The sequence below is a fragment of the Vombatus ursinus genome, unplaced genomic scaffold, assembly GCF_900497805.2.
Source record: "Vombatus ursinus unplaced genomic scaffold, bare-nosed wombat genome assembly UNPS02011572.1, whole genome shotgun sequence".
Lineage (NCBI taxonomy): Eukaryota > Metazoa > Chordata > Mammalia > Diprotodontia > Vombatidae > Vombatus > Vombatus ursinus.
This window is the reverse complement of record NW_020951350.1, coordinates 994,212-1,014,001: the sequence shown is the minus strand read 5'-3', so window position 1 is coordinate 1,014,001 and position 19,790 is coordinate 994,212. Positions and strand designations below refer to the sequence as shown.

At 36.5% G+C, this 19,790-nt stretch overlaps 1 protein-coding gene across 2 annotated transcripts in view; it reads right to left on the bottom strand.

Moving 5' to 3' along the window:
* Positions 1-19,790, bottom strand: part of CLMN (calmin) — a 158,037-nt gene that overhangs the window by 47,693 nt on the left and 90,554 nt on the right. For both annotated transcript variants that reach the window (XM_027856590.1, XM_027856589.1), the window contains exons 2-3: positions 17,863-17,924; positions 5,468-5,563 (exon numbers count right to left, since the gene is read on the bottom strand). In XM_027856590.1, coding sequence (XP_027712391.1) covers positions 5,468-5,563; positions 17,863-17,924 — 158 coding nt within the window. The remainder of the gene's footprint in view (positions 1-5,467; positions 5,564-17,862; positions 17,925-19,790) is intronic.

The window sequence follows — 19,790 nt, the reverse complement described above, 5'->3', positions numbered from 1 at the left end:
GAATTGTAAATAATCACAGACAATTAGAACTAAATGGAACTACCAAGATTATTTAATCCAACATCCTCATTTTACAGGCAAGGAAACAACTCTGAGAGATTAAGTAATTTGCCCAGAGGGAGTTAGTGACAAAGCCAGAACTAAAACCCAACCCAGGAGTTTTCACTTTCAGGCCAGAGTTCTTTCCACTACACCATGCAAAAGAGAGTATCTGTGTTCCAGAATAAAGTGGTATCAGTGATTAAGGTCAAAAATCAGAGTAACAATAAATAGCTTATTGGTTCTGTTCAGTTGATCACAAGTGAGACAAAAATGAGTTAAGGAAAAAATTGGTTGCAAATTTTTAGTTCACATTGCTTCTGGCTTTTTAACATCTCTCTCATCTGCTGAGAACCATTTATGAGATTTCTTTATTCCTTGCATTGATGTCTTATGCCAGCATAGGAATGATCAACTATATGCTTTACCAGGCAGTTTCTAAATCATCAGGCAAGTCCTTTCCTGATGGCAATGGAAATTTCTGTTTTTGAGCCAAGAAATCTGTATACTGCTATGTGAGGAGGGAGAAAATGTGCCTGTAGGAGCTGATTGATATCTGAAAATGTTAATTTCACATATTGAAAGCAACTACATAAGAAAGCCAAGAATGGAATTCAAATTTCCTAAAGAAAATGAGCACATGGTAACCAAGGATATATACTAATTAAACACCTTCTTCACGGTCTTTTCTAGCAGCCTGGCATTACAGAGGTATAATCGTTATATAATATATTTAAAGAATCAGTGGCAGTGAGGGAGTCCAAGATTTGTTTTTATCCAGGGCAGGACAGAATCTAGAACACTAGAGATGAGACAGGCTTTAGAAAAATATACTCACAGAATATTAGGGCTGGAGGGAACTTAGAATCCAAAAACATTGAATGTCAGAATTGGAAGGGGTCTGTATCAAAGAATACAAAGCTGGAAGGGACCCTAATGGTCAACTAGCTCTAGCCCTGTCACCTTATTTTTCAGATATGGAAACTAAGGTCCTTTTTTATGTCTCCCAAAGGATGCCACATGATTCGAGGCATAACACAGGCACTGATTGGTTGGTGCAGATGGTTAAGTCCTGAGCCAGGGCTGGCTGTGACATGATACTGTTCCATCATCTTTTTTACTTCTAACTATTTCCATAATAAGGACTTGCTGTGAGTGGTTAATTTTGTTGTTGACAATTATCTCACTGGAAGAGACTTTTTTTTCATGTCATATCACTATAGATCATGCTTGGATTCACAGTACCAGGAGCTGATGTTCATATAATCTTTTATTAAAGGTTTGTGAAGAGTTTTATATTATCTCACTTGACCCTCAAAATAAACTAATGAGGGAGGTGCTTTTATATCCCCCAATTTACAGATAAAGAAATAGAGGTTAAGAGATCAAACAACTTGACCAGGTTCACACAGGTTGTAAGTGTTTGAGGTGGGTAAAATTCATATCAAAACTTGTATGGTAGAAAAGTGACATAGTCCTGGATTGTGGATTGAAGAATGTGAATATAAACTATTATTTACTATCGGGTGACTTCCCTTCTTTTCACTAGTCTCACCTATACCAATGAGGGCATTAGATTAGATACCCACTACAGCTCCAGGTCCTGTGATGCTATTTTTCAATTGATAACCAAGTTATGCAGACATGGACTCAAATCTCAGTGAGAATAGTATTAGGCAGTTAACAAAACCCATTCTTTCAGTGTGTTTTATTTCCAGGAGCAGCTATTTGGATGGTGCTAAAAGAAGCCAAAAGAAGCTAAAAGAAGCAGTATTTTACAGTAGAAAAAGAACTCAGGCTCTGGAACCAGAGGACCTGGGTTCAAATTCCACTCCTGATACTCTCTGGGTGATCTTGGGCAGTCACTTAACCTTCCTCAGCTTCAGTTTCCTCATCTATTAAAAAAAAGGGGGTTGGATTAAATGATCGCTAAGATCCCTTCAAGTTCTACATCAATAATCTTATGAGGACAGCTATGATAAACAAATATGTTTCCTGTAATAGGATTCCCTTTTGTTAGGGGAATAATGTGACTCCCTACTATCTCTTTCCTTTTCTGATGAGAAAGGGGCCCTTCTCCTCACCAAGGCCAATCAACATCTCTGTAAGTACCTTTGAGCCCATACCCTCCCATCTTCTCCAGCAGATGGCTGCCATTATTATCCCCTTTGTCTAATGTTCATTCTCTCCTTATCTACTTGTTCTTTCTCTTTTGCCTAAGGATGCCCGAGTATCTTTGATTCTGAAAAAAAAAACAAAAACCAAAAACTTCTATAGCTCTCACCACTTCTGCTACCTTGTTATATCATTCTTCTCATTTTCGGCCAAATGCTATGAAAAAACTGTCGTATTTATTGTATTTATTACCTCTCCACCCTCTCCTTTCACTCTAAACCCTCAGCAGTCTGACTTTTGATCTCTTATCACTTAACTGAAACTACTGTCTACAAAGTTATCAGTGACCTCTTAAACAACAAATCTAAAGGCTTCTCAGTTCTCATCCTTTTCGACTTCTCTGCAGCATCTGACATTGTAAATCACTCTCTCCTCCTTAATATTCTCTCCTCTCTGGATTTTTTTTTTGCCACTACTCTTCTGGTTCTCTTCCTACATGCCTCACTCCTTCTTCTCATTCTTCTTTGCTAGATGATTAGCCATGCAATACCTACTAATTGTGGATATACCTCAAAGTTTTGTTCTTAACCCTTTTCTTTTTTTTTCTCTAATTCTCTCACTTGGCTACCTCATCAGCTTCCATGGTCTCAAATATCATCTCTTTGTAAATGACTCTTAGATACATATGTCCTGCCCTAGTAGCTCTCTTGACCTCTAGTTGTGTATTGCCAAGAGCCTATTGGACATTTCAAACTGATGTCCCTTAGGCATCTTAGGACAAACACTTCCAAAACAGAATTCGCTATATTTTTCTTTAAATCCACTCTCCTTTTTTGAACTTTTTTGCTTGTCAAGTATACCACCTTTCCATTTGTTAAGTATCACAAATTTAGTGTCATCCTCATCTCAGTCTTTCTTACCCTACATATCCAATCAGTTGCCAAATCTATTTATTTCTATTTACAAAAGATCTCTTGCATCTGTCCCCTTGTCTCCACCCACACAGCCATCACCCTAGTCTGGACTCTCACTGCCTCCTGTCAAGACTATTGTTAAGAGCCTCTTAATTTGATCAATCTCTATCCTCTACCCACTTCAATATATTCTCCAAACAGCTGTCAAAATGATTTTTCTAAAGCATAGTTTTGATCACACCAATGACTTCTGAATAAACTTTGGGGACTCTATAACCTCTGGAATCAAACTCCTCAGTATGTTATTTAAAGTTCTTTATAACCTGGCCTTATCCTCCTTTCTAGACTTACTAAACATCCTGCCCTCCATGGACTTTTTGGTCCGACTATACTGACTTTTTTTGCTGTCCCTCACACATAACACTCCATCTCTTGTTTCCAGGTTCTATGCAGTGACTGTGCCTCATGCAAAGAATACTCCCCATCACTTCAATTTCTTGGAATACCAGGTTCCTTTCAAGTTTCCGTACAAATACCACATGCTGCATGAGGCCTTCTCTGACTGCCTCCCCACTCCCCACCCCCAGCTGCTAGTGCTTCCCTCCTCCATGGTTAACTTGTTTTGTATATATGTTTTATATGTAACTGTAGAAGTATGTGTTTTATTCCCCATTAGAATGTAAACTCTTTGAGGGCAAGCACTGTTTAGATTTTGTCTTTGTATCCTCAGCATCTAGAACAGTGCCTGGCACATAGCACGTGCTTAATAAATGATTGCTGATTGACTAATTCCAGCATTAAACATCCCTCTCCTCTTACCAAAGGATGATTCAAGATGGCAGAATCTAGAGCCTTTGCAAGGTCTAATCTCATTCATTTTTATTTAGGCCTACCAGAATGGGGGAAGAGAAGATTTTCATTTTACTAATGTGAGAATAATGGTAGGGCAGGGTTAAAGTTCAACCAGAGCTTCTGTATTAGAACTAAGTATGGGCTACTGACTCAAAGTCTAAGTTTTCAGTTGTAGGCTTAATTAGATTTTGAACAGATTGCATTGATTGTAATGGACTCTGTCAGAGTAGTAAAAATGTAGATAGAACTGTATGTACATAGTTTCAGTGAGGGTGAGAGTGGCACAAATATCTTGTCTTATTTAAAATCTTCATGATAAACATCTTGTGTCATTGAATCAAGTCCAGTGTTAAAAATGGAAAGTCTTTGAATCAAAAGACCTGAATTCAAATCCTGGCTCCAAAAACAGAAAAGCTTTGTGACACCAGGCAAGGTACTCGATTATTCTAGATGAAAGGTCCTTAAGCCACAGCCAGTAGGGAGCTTGTATTTGTACAGCACTCCAGCTTAGAATAATTTTTACATTGATTAACAACATATGTGTGGGGCATGTGAGTGAATATTCTAGATACAAAGGAGCTGATCTAGTCAAACCCCCTCTCATTTTATAGTTGGGGAGGAAACATATATGATTTACTCTAAGTCTTAAAGGTCATTACTGAGAAATCAGTAATTTTATATACTGCCAGTTGAAACCCCACACATCTGCCAGTGAGTTAATGCTAACATTTTACAGCTGAAATCTAGATATGATCTTATTTTTTTAGTTGATTCTTTACCCCTATTTTAGTTAATATTAACATTTGTTCTTCAAAGTAGGTATTAGTGAGTCCCAAAATTTAACAATAACAGAAACATAAAATAATAGGTATATATTTTGTGTAAAATAGTCTTCTTTTTTAAAAAAAAGACTATTTACTTGGAACATATTAAACATTTAATAAAGAAGTCACATGTTGTAGTGGAAAGCATATTAGACTTAGTGACATAGACCCGGGCCTAAGTTATGACTTGATACTACTTGTATTTTTCCTTGGGGAATGCCATTCTATCTCTCTCAGACTCAGGTTACTCAACTTTAAAATGGAAATAAAAATACTTTACCTATTTCACAAAGCTGTCTGATGAAAATGATTCATGAACCATAAGGATTATACAGGGTATGTGAAAAGTCTTAGTTCAGTTTTAAGTTTCATAACTTCTCTTGGATAAATCATTCTCTATAAATGTTCTATTACTATAAATCAGATCTAATCATAATTGAAAAGAATACATTGTGATTATAAGACCTATGTCCAAGTTTGTTTTATGTACATTTATGCATAATACCAGGGATGCAAAAACCAGCTACATAATTTAATAATAATAATGTTGCATTTATATTGCAATATATTCTGACAATTCTATGAGTTCAGTAGTGTTTTAAGTATATCATTTTAGGGATAGTGAAATCTGAGGACCAGAGAAGATACGTGACTTGTCCAAAGGTACACATCTAGTTTTGTGTATGTTTTCAGCCCCTCCCCCTGCCCGCATGATATACATACCAGACTTTGCCCTGACAGAACTTCTAACAATGCCATCAGGATCTTTCCATCTTGTATATCAATGAATAAATCTTTCACTTCCAGAGGAGGTTTACACTGTGAAGAAAGAGGATAGAAAGAAACCTTCATTACCCAAGGGCCATGCAATCAATTTATATCCGGAACTATTACATCCACATTTCTTTTAAAAAGGAGAAAGATCAGCTTCTTTAATAATATAACCCTTCCTCTTTTCTTCAAGAAAATCCTAGAACTATAATGCCAGAAGGATCTTAAACATACTTTAATTTAATTCCTTCACTTTATAGATAAGAAAACTGAGACCTAGGGATATTCTATGACTTTACCCAATAGTATAAAATGATTAATTATTTGTTAGATGGTAGGTATTAGCTAATAAGAGATAGAGGTGGCAAAATATAGGAGAAAGAACTCATTGTGGAGTCAAGGTTTAATTCCTGTTTCTAATATTTAGTATCTAGATAACTTTAGGCATGTTATTTCACCTCCCTAAGCCTCAGGTACTCATCTTTAAAATGAGGTAATTCCCACCCTATTTCCCTATAGTAGTTATAAGAATCAAATGAAATAATGGATAGGAAAGCATTTTTTGCACCATGTAAATTTAACCTCTCATTGTTACTCTTAATCCTTTAAAACTAGTTTAATGGAATACTTTTTTTGCTTCATGAGAACATCTTCAATATGTCGTGATAGCCTGGTATGGAGTAGTGGTGACCACAATACAGAGAGAATACTGTATGTTTATGCATGTGTGGGAGACGAGGGATGGGTGGGGATAATGGTTGGAAAATGAATAGCCTGGTAGACGGTACTTTGAGGACACAGGAATACACTATTTTCATCATCCCCAAATCATGGATATATCAAGGATGAAAAAAGATTGGAGGGAAAACCCCACTACTTTACAACTAAGCAGATTTTTAAAAATTCCTTTGATTTTATTCCAGCTATTTTTGGAGAGTAGATAATTATGACAACAACCCCAGTAGGCTTGATACTCCTCTTACAAGAATCAATTCAACCAAGGAAAATGTATGTGTCTAAAGGCATATGAACCAATATTTTCAGTTCTCAGGAACTAGTCTAAACTGAGGAATTATCCCACACCAGAAAGGTCAAGACTCATCTGCTGCTTAAGAGCCTTTCCTAACTTCTGAGATTGGATCATATTCCTGCTGTTTGAAGAATAGTAATCAGCCATTCTGGCATTCAGAGAAGCTATATGCTCTCTAGTCATTCAGAATATTTCCTAATTTCATGCCCTAGTGCAAAGAAAGCAATTCCAGTTTGAAAGAAATAATTGGCTATTCTGAACAGAAAGGCAAAATTTTTTCTTTGAAAGCTTTCTTCTTTGATATATACCATGCCACGCAAGATGGTGTCAGGAGGCCAAGACACTTTACAGAATCAGGGAAATCTCACATTTGGAAGGAACTTCAGAGGGTCATACACCTGAGCACAAAGCCCCTCTATAATGTCACAGACCTATTATTCCTTTTAGTCCAATATAATTTACATTTATTAAATACCTACTATGTTCCAGGTACTGTGCTAAGCTCTGGGTATACAATAAATAAAAAGACAGTCCCTGCCCTCAAAGAGCTTACAATCTAATGGGGTGGAAACAACACACAAAAGGAAGCAGGAAGGGGAGGGGACACCAAGGGTACCTTGCAGAAACATTTTGTTCCATGAAGTTGAAACCAGGCAAACAACAAATCTGAGAGTTCAGTATTTGTCCTCTATAAAGGGATGCATTGGGAGGAAGTTGATTCTATACACTCTAGTTCTCCAATTAGAGGAGAGAGGAGGCTGGGTGAGGTGGTATCAATCAGGGCTTGAATCAACAGCATGGTTGTGAGTTTAAGAGGGAAGAACTTATCCTGGGAGGGGCACCTTGTTCCATGGAGTTCAAACCAGGCAGATGCAAAGTGGAGTACAAGAATACCTCATGGTTGCCTCAAATACTTCCTGATAAATAAGTAGTAAGGTAATTTTCAAGTTACCAGAAGTGGCTAGGTATAGTGGAAAGAGTATTCACTTGGAATCAAGAGCCCTGGGTCCATATCTTGGCTCTGATACTTGTTGGCTGTGTGACCATGGGTAAAGTTACTTTACTTCTGTGAGACTTAGTTTCCTGATACATAAAATGGGCATAATAATACTTGTACTCATTGCCTTGTGGAGTTATTGTGAGGAAAGTGTTTTGTAAACCCTGAAAGGCTATATACAGGTGAATTGTTTTTAGTGATGACCCCAGTCCAGACCTCTTTTAAATTGAACATGACAAATGAGTTCAATTGACAGGGTCCATAACTACTGTCAGAGTGGCATTGCCATGACTTTGATCAAAATACATTCTATATAGCAGCAAGAAAAAATTGTAACTAATACAGATCAAAAACATTTCTTGGACTTGCAATGCATCTTGGATTTCATGTGAATGGTATGGCAGAACAAACATTCCATATCCTTTTTCATGATCTAATTCCTTTTATTAATGAAGAATTTCTTCAGAATCCAGATACTGATGGACTGATGGACTCCAAACAACATTTGGGTCCTTAATCCAGCAAGAAGTTGCATGATTTCCTCTGCCCAAGAAATTGTCTCTAAACTCAACAAGGATGAATTACAATTGTTAATTTAATTTTATCAGGATGAATTTTGGCACTATTTATGTTACCCTACAAGTTGACTCTGAAAAGAGGTAGAGTGAGGAGTAAGAAACTTGATTCTCAAAATGTAAAGGGGATGGGGAACAAGGTAGGGATTAGAATGCTCTTGGCAAAACTCCACTAGGCAGGATTTTCCAACCACTCTGATTTTTATCAGATCCTGAATTAAGTGTTTCAAGATTTTAACTATGAAAGGTTATTTTCTTTCCACTTCTTTCCAAATTCTTACCCCCTCCCCCTTTATGTTATAAGGACTGCTAATAATGAATTGATATTCACACCAGACATGATATTTGTAAGTCATACTTTTCTATCTTTAACTTATTTTAAAATGTTTAATCTTTTTTTGTTTTGTTAATAATTTCCCAATTACATGTAAAAAAAATTTGACAACCATTTAAAATTTTTTTTGAGTTCCAAATTTTTTCCTGCTATCTCATCCCTCCCTCCTCCTTGGGAAGGCAAGAACTTTGATTTCATTTACACATATGAGGTAATGCCAAACAGATTTCTATATTAGTCATGTTACAAAAGAAAACACAAAATAAAACAAAAATAAAGGAAGTAAAGAAAAGTATGCTTCTATTCAGAGTTCATCAGATCTCTCTCAGAAAGTGGATAGCATTTTTCATCATGAGTCCTTTGGAATTGTCTTGGATCACTGAACTACTGAGAATAGCTAAGTCATTCATAGCTGAATCTCATACAATATTGCTGCTACTGTGTACAATGTTCTCCTGGTTCTGCTCACTTCACTTTGCATCAATTCATGTAAGTCTTTCCAGGTTTTTCTGAAATCATCCTGCTCATCATTTCTTATAGCACAATAATATTCCATTGCATTCATTTTCCACTTGTTTAGCCATTCCCCAATTGATAAGCATCCCCTAAATTTCCAATTCTTTGCCATCACTAAAAGAACTGCTATAAATATTTTTGTACAAATAGGTCCTTTTCCCCCCTTTCTGATGTCTTTGAGATACAGACATAGTAGTGATATTGCTAGATCAAAGGGTATGCAAAATTTGATAGCTCTTTGAGCATAGTTCTAAATAACTCTCCAGAATGATTGAATCAATTCACAACTCCACCAACCATGCATTAATGTCCCAATTTTCCCACATCCCCTCCATAATTTATCATTTTCCTTTTCTGTCAAATTAGCCAATTTGATAGGTATGAGACAGTATCTCAAGAGTTGTTTTAATTTGCATTTCTCAATCAGCAGTGATTCAGAGCATTTATTTTAATGTAACTATAGATAGTTTTGATTTCTTCTTCTGAAAGCAGCCTGTTCATATCCTTTGACCATTTATCAATTTGGCAATGGCTCTTATTTTTATAAATTTGTCTCAGGTCCCTATATAGTTGAGAAATGAGTCCTTCATCAGAGAAACTTGTTGCAAAAATTTCCCCCCCCCCCCAGTTTCCTGTTTTCCTTCTGATTTTTGGCTGCATTAGTTTTGTTTGTGCAAAAACTTTCAAATTTCACATAATCAAAATTACCTATTTTACTTCCCATAATCTCCTCTATCTCTTGTTTAGTCGTAAAGTCTCCCCTTAGCCATAGATCTAAAGGTACATTTTTCCACTTTTCTCTATCCATTTCCATCTTTTATGAACCCTTTTTGATGACATTAGCTTACATTTATGTACCACTCAACTGTACAACATCTTAATGGTTTAAAAAGTACTTTTGTAAATTTTATCATTGATTTATCACAACAAAACAGAGAAATACTTGAAAGATGATGATGAATGGGAGAAGTATTATAAGACTCAAGAATAGCAAATGTTCCAATTTTCAAAAGTAGGTGGAGAATGAAGTCTACAAATTATAAAGAGGAAAGCTTGACTGATTTCTGGGAAAATTTTAGAATGTATTTTTAATTAAAATTTTTTTATCATCAACTTAACGTGTTAACAAATGGGAACACTGGAATGGATTATTAAAGATATGGTTAGTGAATATCTAGGGAAATGGTGAACCAGCCTGCCTGCATCAAAAATGGATCATTCAAGAATAACTCCACTCTTCTCCTCCTCCCTAAATCAGGTTAGTAGATTGGTAAGAGGCAGTGTGATATAGTGGATAGAGAGCTGAACTTAGAATATGATAGAACTGGGTTCATGTCCCACCTCTGACACTATCTATACTGCATTATATCAGGGTCAAACAGTCAATTACATTTAGTAAGTACCTACTATGTGCCAGGCACTGTACTAAATGCTGTTCACCTATGTGACCCTTAACATTTACCTTAACCTCTCTGACTCTCAGACAACTAAAATTAATCAGTTACCTACTATTAGATTCCTTCTGCAATGATGGAGGGAATGCCCAATTTAATCCAATAATATAATATCGTATAAGACTGGAAGATGAAAGGAATGCAGTGGGCAAGGCCAAGTATTTTGGAAGCTGGTTGCATGGGTACATGAAAGATGTAGTCCTGGACAGACAACAGGGTTTTCCCCCCCTTGTCCTAAGAGGGACTACTTGAGTAATGGGAAGGAATCCTGCTGTGATGGGAGGTTTTGAACTGAATACTGGGGCAGCAGGGGAGGGCAGGGACATGGGTTTCAAGTGAGCAAGCTAATGAAATGGCAGCTGAAGTGGGCGACTATAAACTAGGAAGCCAAACTTTGAGCTATAGCAGCCAGAGCTCAAGGTGCTGCAGCTGCCTTTGCTTTCAGTAAACAGAATTCGAGGGTAAGTAGCTGACATTCCATTCAGGAGAAAAGTCCTAGATTGTAGCGTATGGTCTCACCTTTCCTCCTCCCTCCTCACTGGCCCGGTGGGCTAGAAGATGATTCAAAAGCTTATGTCCTGTAAAGTTACTCTTTGAATTTCTATTTAAGTATTTTTGCCAGCTAAATAAGTCTGATCAATCTAACTGCTGATCTGTTGCTTTATGAATAGGGAGGAATAGTGTTTGGTATTGCTACACAGAGATAAAGGACCTGATCCCCAAGATTTTCAGGCTTTCTCATGTCTGGGGCTGAGTTAAATTAAGAGGGAGAGATGGGGAGGGAGGGAGAGAGAGAGAGAAAGAGAGAAATGACAGAGAGAGAGAGAGAGAGAGAGAGAGAGAGAGAAGAGAGAATACTCTTACTTTGATCTAATAGAGATTATAAAAAAATAAACTTCATGATTGAATCTGGGGTTTTCTTTGCTTTTCCCTAGGCTAAAAAATGAACGAAAGCGGTATTTTTGTTGTCTGGGACAAGGCTGGTCTGTCTAGACACATGGCATCACTGGCTTCTTTCCTTCTTTCTCCACAAAGGAGGTGCAGAAAGGGCTTACTGCCAGGGTGGAATCAAGGGCAGGGACCAGAAGGCTGGAGCTCGTAGGAGGAGAAAGGTGTGGCTGATTCTGGCTGGCGATGCTCACATTCCAAAGATGGAAGCTGGAGAGAATGACTCCTTCTTCCTTTGGTGGCTCCACCATCTACCTCAAAAGCCTATATCCAGATAGGCCCAAAAAGGCTACAAGTGAGAGCGTTTTCTCTGGGATATTTTTTCCTTGAACTTTTGGTTTCTATTTCACCAAACTTCCTATATTACTGTTGTATATCTGATCTCATTTATTTTGAAGTTGTTTTGTATTCTTTTTCTCTGCATAACTACTATCACTATGTTCAATGTTCTGTGCCCTTATGTTACATCTATATATGATGGCATGTAATTTGATAGTGAAAAATGGAACCTTGTTATGTTACGCAAGTAGATGCAGAGTGTTATTGCTGTTTATTGCTGATAATCTGAATACCTGCATTGCTGATACTTGTTATAATGCTGATAATTATCATATATCAACTGTTTTGGATCATTGCTTTGATCAGTTAATACAGGTTTTTTTTGGAAATTGGTCAAATATTGCCAATCACTACTGACCTTTACTGATCATTATTGACCAGCTGGGGTATAAGTTAACTTGAAATGTGTGGTAAATGTTTTTGCATTCAAACTCATGGGGGGGGGGTTCCTGATTTGAGGGACAGACCAGGGAATAAAAATAAGGACATTATAATGGCACTAAACTAAGAGGGTTTAAATAATTAGAAGATTGCAAAGTAATTCATAACAAAGTCAGGGTTGGGGAGATCACCTTGTTAGTATTCCATAAATTATCCAATCTATTGAATCATTCAGAAACACCAGATGCAATGACAATAGAAGAGAACACCTGTGGGTTGATCTTCATCTCTTTGGAAGGAGGGATTGATCTAGATCTAGAAGGTAAAGGCCTTAATGTTTAAAGAGAGATGCAGAGGAAGGAACCTGAAGGGCATGGGGGGGGGCAATAATGGAATGGAGAAAGTTAAAGCTAGATTTACTAGAACAGGAAGAGTCAATTCACCTGTAGGAAGGGTGGAACCCAGGTGGCTTATAGCAGAAAGACAATTCCCACGTGGAGTAAGGCAGAACTCTGCCCTGCTCCATAACATTTGATAGACAGCACACATCAAATGTGATTAAGATAGAAAGCTGAGAGGTGGGTAGCTAACACAATGGAGGGCAGAATCAGGATGTATAAATGACCTCAAGAGGCAAGAACATCTGGCCAAATCGAATAACATGGATTTTAACTGGGATAAATGTAAGGTCCTTCACTCAAGTTCCAAAAAATCAATTTCATATGTATAATATGAGAGAAATGTGACTAGAAAGCGGTTTATCTGCACAAGATTTAGGAGTTTTAATAGGCTATAAATTGAATATAAATCAACAGTGTGACACAACAGCAAAAAACCAAAGCAAAATGAAATTAGTGAGACTTCAAGCTCTCTCAGAGAGGCACAGAGGCTAGAAGGAGGCTGGTGACATTCATGCTGCACTCTGTCCTATGAGTGCTACTCAGCAAAGTTCTGGACACAATATATTTCACAAAGGGCATTGATAAATCAGAGCCTTCTCCAATTGGAGCCTCAAGAGCGTACCATATAAGGAATGGCTGAATGAACTGGGCATATTTGGACTAAAGAAGAGAAGATTTATAAGCAGAAAGGTTATCTTCCTTCAAGGGCTATCATGCAGAAAAGGGATTACATTTGTTCTCCATGGACCCAGAAGGTAAAACTCAAAACAACGGGTGGAAATGCAAAGATCCAGCAGACTAAAACTTGCTCTGAGGAAAAACAAAAAAAAAAGCCAACTTGCTAATAATAATATCTATCCCAAAAGGGAATGAGTTGCCTTTATGTTAGTATGTTAGTAGCATGTTAGTCTTCCATTATAAGTCTTCGAGTCAGGACAGCATGACGATTTTCTGGGAAGGCTGTAGAAGGGATTCTTGGTCAGATATGAGTTGGACTGGTTGGCCTCTGAGATAATTTTTGATGCAGGTTTTGCAATTTTCCATGCAGGTATTATTAGCACCATTTTGCAGATAAGGAGATTGACATTCAGACTGGTTAAATGACTTGTTCAGACTCATGGGTAGCTAGATAAGAGGCAGAGTAGGACCCAATCTTTATGTTCCTTTATACTATTATATTCTTTCATATACAATATGCTATTATATATTATATTATTTATATACTTATATAATTATTATAATTCCTATTTATATCATTATTATACTAATATATTATATAACATTATCATATTCCTTTCAAAAAATGTCTTCATACGCAATACAGATGTGTGGTTAGAGACAGCATTTAAAGTTTAAAACTTTTGTTTTCATTTCCACCGATACAAATAAGTTTTCAAACATATGAACAAAAAACAAAGACAATCTGAACAAAATAATACACAAGAACATTAAAAAGAAATGCAACCAATTAACAAAATGAAAAGAAAAAATGCAACCTGAAAACAATTCAGAAAGACTTTTAAAAATGGTTGTAAATGATTGTTCAGAAATTGTTTTCTTCTGTTAATTACCAGTTGCTAAAATAAAGACTATGCATATTAATTTTTAAGAAGGCAGTATCGGTGATGTCTGTTGTATTTACCATGAGTTTAGTTGCTATTTAATGTTGTATTCATTTACATAAGTGTAATAATTGTACTGAGGCAGCTAGGTAGCACAGTGGCTAGAGTGGCAGACCTGGAATCAGGAAGACTTATCATATTCATGAGTTCAAATCTGGCCTCAGACACATACTAGCTGTGTGACCCTGGGTAAGTCACTCAACTTTGTCTCAGTTTCCTCATCTGTAAAATGAGCTGGAGAAGGAAATGGCAAATTACTCCTGTATTTTTGCCAAGAAAACCCCAAATGGGGTCGTGAAGAGTCAGATATGACTGAAACAACTGAACAACAAAGTAACTGTATAAACTTTGCATTTTTTCACTCTGTATTTCTTCATGTAAATCTTCCCATATTTTGAGGTATTCTCATATCACAATTTGTTTAGCCATCTCCCTATTATTGTGATACTTGTTTCCACTTTTTGAAAATAGCTTATAGCTATATATTGCTTTGTATTTTCAAAATATTTTCATTTGGTTTTTTCAACAATCCTCAGAGGAAGGAAGAACAAGTACTATTTTCTCCATTTTACAGATGATGGATGCTCAAGGAGGCAAAGAGATTCACCCAAGGTAACATACTAATAAGTGAGAGAGCTCAGATTTTAACCAAGTCTTTTGTCCTTAAAACCAGGGGACTTTTATTATACAACACTGCATTTTTCCTGATCTGTACTTTCTTGATTCCATGAATTGGCTGACAATATTCTCTATACCTATGATATATTAATTTTTATCCTTCCTTTTCATTCTCTCCCATCCATTAAACACCAATTCAAAAGATTACTTCATCCCCAAACCAGGAATTATTTTTCTTTTCCTTCCCTGTACCCCTAATATCATGCAGCACTTTGGAATTCTGTAATGCACTTTTCAAGTATTATTATGCATTGCTGTCACCTGTGTTGAACCCCTATTAAACCACTAGCTTCATGTGAGAAGTTCTCATGTCTTAGATAAAGTGCATTTCTGTCTTCCCACACCCTCATGTTCTTCAGAGTTACAATATATGGCTCTTTCAATTTCTTATCAAAAGAACTCACAGTCTCCATGAGAGAAGTAGATGGTATAGTTCAACTCATTCTATAGATGAGAGAAAATGAGGCACAAGCTTAAGTGACCTTCTCAATAAATGTCACGGGCCAAAGTAAGCTTTGTGAATCATGATCACCAGTCCAGAGTCCTACCCATTAAGAATACTTTTTCAGTGTCCTCTAATTACACGGCGGATCTTTCAGAACATTTTTTTTTCTTATTGTATATTTAACAGGGTCATGCTGTATGCTGAGATTTGCCCTTTCTGGTGGGATATATGGAGTAAATGCAGATATTCTCAGCCTGCTTCTAATTCACAGCATTGAAACCCCACCTTTAGGAGGGTCAAATCAATGCATGTTCATTGATCACGTATAAAGGCACAAAATAGTTTCTCTTGAGTGCGTGTGTGTGTGTGTGTGTGTGTGTGTGTGTGTGTGTGTGTGCTGAAGCGAAAAGGAGTCTCTCCAGTGAACTCTGGTTCTTATCCCTTGACTCACTTCTTACACAGCCCTAATCACTGAATGGGCATTGCCTCAGTCAAAGTGAGAATCTGGAAAGACCTCAGCTTAAAAAGGCTAAGGTCTCCCACTGCATCCTGGGCCATCTCCCGTGGTTCTGATATATATCTGGCCACTGGACCCAGATGGCTCTGGAGGAGAAAGTGAGGCTGGTGATTTTGCACAGTCCTCCCTCACTTGAATTCAATTCATTTGCAAGTCATGGCATCATCTTCCTGATGCCATAGTCCTCTTCAAGAAGGAAGGAAAAACCACAGCAGGACATGTTGGAAGCCAGGGATTTGAATACCTGGCAGCTCAGTGTGGAAGGAATCATTTTGGGGAGAAGAAAACCCTAGCCCCTTCCCTGGTCTCAAGGTTCTGCCCATCACATCAGCCAGAGGTCGTCTTTGTGAGACTTCAAGAGATTGGGGGGGGGTGTATTAGTCTTTCCACTGGCATCTTTGTCCAACAGAAAACCTGGCCAGGACAGGAGATGACAGTATCAGAATCAGGAGCTGAAATGATGTGGAAACAATCCCAACAGAAAAAGATATACTATAGGGGAACATCTTAAGAAATTCAGCTAAAGGAGATCCAGAAGCTGTTAGTTATTTAGCCTTCAGCCAAATGTACTCTTCAAGCTTAAGTCCATTTCCCTGGGATTCTGTATGTATTGGTAGGAGTGTCACAGATTTCCAGGGGGAATGTTTTGCATCAACTCTTCTCACTATACCTTCTCAGTAAATACTCTTTACTAAAGACTAATTAAGTTTGGCTGACTAATTGATATTAATTGATAATCACGAAGAACACATCTCTAAGGGCTTGTGAGTCATAACATTAGAAAGACATCGTTCAACTCCTCAGGGTTAACCATCAAAATCCTGAGGGGACAAGAAGCAGCCTTGCTTGGGGGACCCATCCTGCTAGTGCAAATGGAGATCTGGGAGAACAGCTGCAGAGTGTGTGTTCTACCTACGAAATACGGTTTCATTTGGGTTTAAAAAACAACAACAATATATTTGGGTTATGGAAGTTTGTTATTTCCCAAGATGGTCAATGAGAAGAATTGAAATGGAAAGCCTTGGTTTTTCTGCTTATACCTACTTGCACTATTTGGATTTCAAATTCCATATCAGTAAAATAAAGTTTTGGATGAGATGACCTAAGGTTTCCTACAGCTCTTACTTCCTATGTTCTCAGGTTATTTCCAGCTTTAATATTCCACAGTTCTATTAGTCTGCTGAATTAAAATAAATACAAAGAAAGTAGTTCTCTTTAAGAAAAAAATGTGATCTCATTGTTCACATTTGCAAAAAGTTTGGTAATTCTAAAGAGTTAGTAGGTGAATAGAACTAAGGCCACCAGAAGTGCTGAGAACACCAGTACTGTTCTTTTCCTTTCTTGGGCGTAGTTTCTCGTCTCTTTCAAATTAAAAAAAAATCATAGAAATCCATACCCTCCAGGCTTTCAACTCCCAGCCTTGATTATATAACAGGAGACTTTATAAAACTCCATTGGAAAGACAAATGAGCAACTCAATAGTGAAACTTTGGGAATTTTAGATCTGGAAGGGATGATCACAAAAACAGAATGTTAAAAAAATATACTCTCATTTTTTTTTAAACTGCAAAAACCTTCCTAAGTACACAGACAGAAAAAAAAAATCATAGGCTAATTTTAATGTCAAATCAGATCTGATGGATATAGGAAAGCATTTTGCAACAGTAAAGTACTAGATAAATATGAATGGTTAGTGTTATTATTGTGCTGATCAATCATATTCCTAATATTTCCCTCCTCATTTCTAAGCTAATGGAGAAATTTTAGAAGGAAATTATGCCGAATCATGAAAACTAAGCAGCTTGTTAGGTTTGCCTTTTTGAAAGTGTTTTATGATGGTCTTTTAAAAAAACCTCAAGGGGCAGGTAGGTGGCACAGTGGATTGAGTACCGGCCCTGAAGTCAGGTAGGCCCTGAGTTCAAATCCGGCCTCAGACCAAACACTTGACACTTACTAGCTATGTGACCCTGGGCAAGTCACTTAACCCCAATTGCCTAAAAACAAGAAATTAAAATTAAAAAAAAAACCTCAGCATCATTTCCCACTGAGTCTTCTATTCCACTCCCCCATTCCCGCTAAAGAATCCTCTCTTGTATAGTCATAAGTTTACCTTTTCCAGGTGAAGATTGATCCACCGTGTGAAGGTTCTCTTCTGAACATTTTCCCTTTCAACTGGAAATAAAGCATAACCATGAGATAAGAAAAGAATCACACTTAAAATTTTACCTCATATCTATAAATATGAGATGCCAAACTTGGATATTAAATCCAAAACTATAAACAGGTCATCTCTAACACATGAAGGGGTTGTGTACCAAATTTGGTCAGTAGAGTCAGATGTGTGGAACTCAGGAGGGGTTTTCCCTATAAAAATTTCACATCTGTAAGTCACTCCTAACATGTCCATAAATGTCTATTTAACTAAGTGTGTCTGTAAGAATTGAAAATTTTAGAGCTGGAAAACATCTTTGAGATTATCTATTCTAATATTCATATTTAGAAAAGATAAAATATAAAATTTTAAAAGTAAAATTTTATTGACATCTTTTGTTTTTATATTACCTACATTTCCCAACCATCCCTTCTGTAATCCCCTCCCAGAGAGTCATCCCTAACAATAAAGGAAAAAAAAGTTCTAAAAACTGACCAATATATCCAAAAAAGGCTGACATATGTAATATTTTACATCCATGATTCCTCATCTCTGAAAAGAAACAGTAGGTTGTAGTTTTTCATATCTCTTCTTTGAGGTAAAGCTTATGAACAGTAATATGGTTTGGTCACTAGAATTTTGCATTCACTTTTGATTGTTTTGTTATTATTGTTCCTTCAGTTTTAATTTTTGTAGTTACTGTGTATATTGTTTTTTGATTCTTCTTACTTCACCACACATCAGTTCACGAGTCTTTTCATGTTCCTTTGAATTAATACTATTCATTATTTCTTATTGCACAATAATATTTCCATTCATGTATCACAACAGGTTTAGGCAAAGCAATTTGAATCTACTTTGTTTCCAGTTTTTGGCTACTACAAAAAGTGCAGCTATAAATATTTTAATGTATATGGGGCAGCCTTTCTTTTAGTCAATAACTATGTTGGGGTATATGACTAGAAGTAGAATCTCTGAATCAAAGAATATAGACATTTTAGTCACTCTTTGCATAGTTCAAAAATGTTTTCCAGGATGGTTGTACAAATTCAGAGCTTAACCAACAATGCATTAGTGTGCCCATCTTTCCACAACCCTTCCGATATTCACTATTCTTATAATTTTGTCAACTGTAAATTTGCTGAGTGTGGTAAAACCTCGAGGTTGTTTTATATCAAAACATCCCTTATTATTCCTTTATTATTAGTGGTTTGGAGCATCCCTTCATATGGTTGTTAATAGTTTGCAATTCTTTTTTTGAGAAGTTTGTTTATATCCTTTGACAACTTATCTATTGGGGAATGGCTTTTGATTCCATGTGTGTACACATATCTATCTACTAATTGTTTAGATTTCTTGGAAAGCAAACTCTTTTCCCTTCCCCATATATGTATCTTCTAATTGTTTAGACATCTTGGATATTTATCAGAGAAATACGATACAATTTTTTCTCATTTGACCAATTCCCTTCTTATCTTGGTGCGTTAATTTTTTTCATGCAAAAGTTTTTCAATTACATATGGACCAAATTATCTATCTCATCTTTTGTAGTCTCCTCTTTCCCTTGTTTGATTAAGAATTCATCCTTTAAACAGAGTTATGAAAAGCATAAGGTCTCCTATTTTTTCAATGGTATAATTTTTAATATTCAGGTAATGACCCAAAGTTATATAGCTCATTAGTGCTGAAGGTGGGCCTAATTACAAACTCTTAATGTTCAAATGTTCCTTAGAGTTCATCCCATTCAACTTCTAATATACTAATAATATTAAAGATAGTAATCACTATAATATTTCTTTGGAAAAATTTAGTCAAAGTTCCAACTTAAGATGTAGGAATATATTTTCTCTTATTACAGCTAGGGATTTTTATAAGTAGTGCTCTGT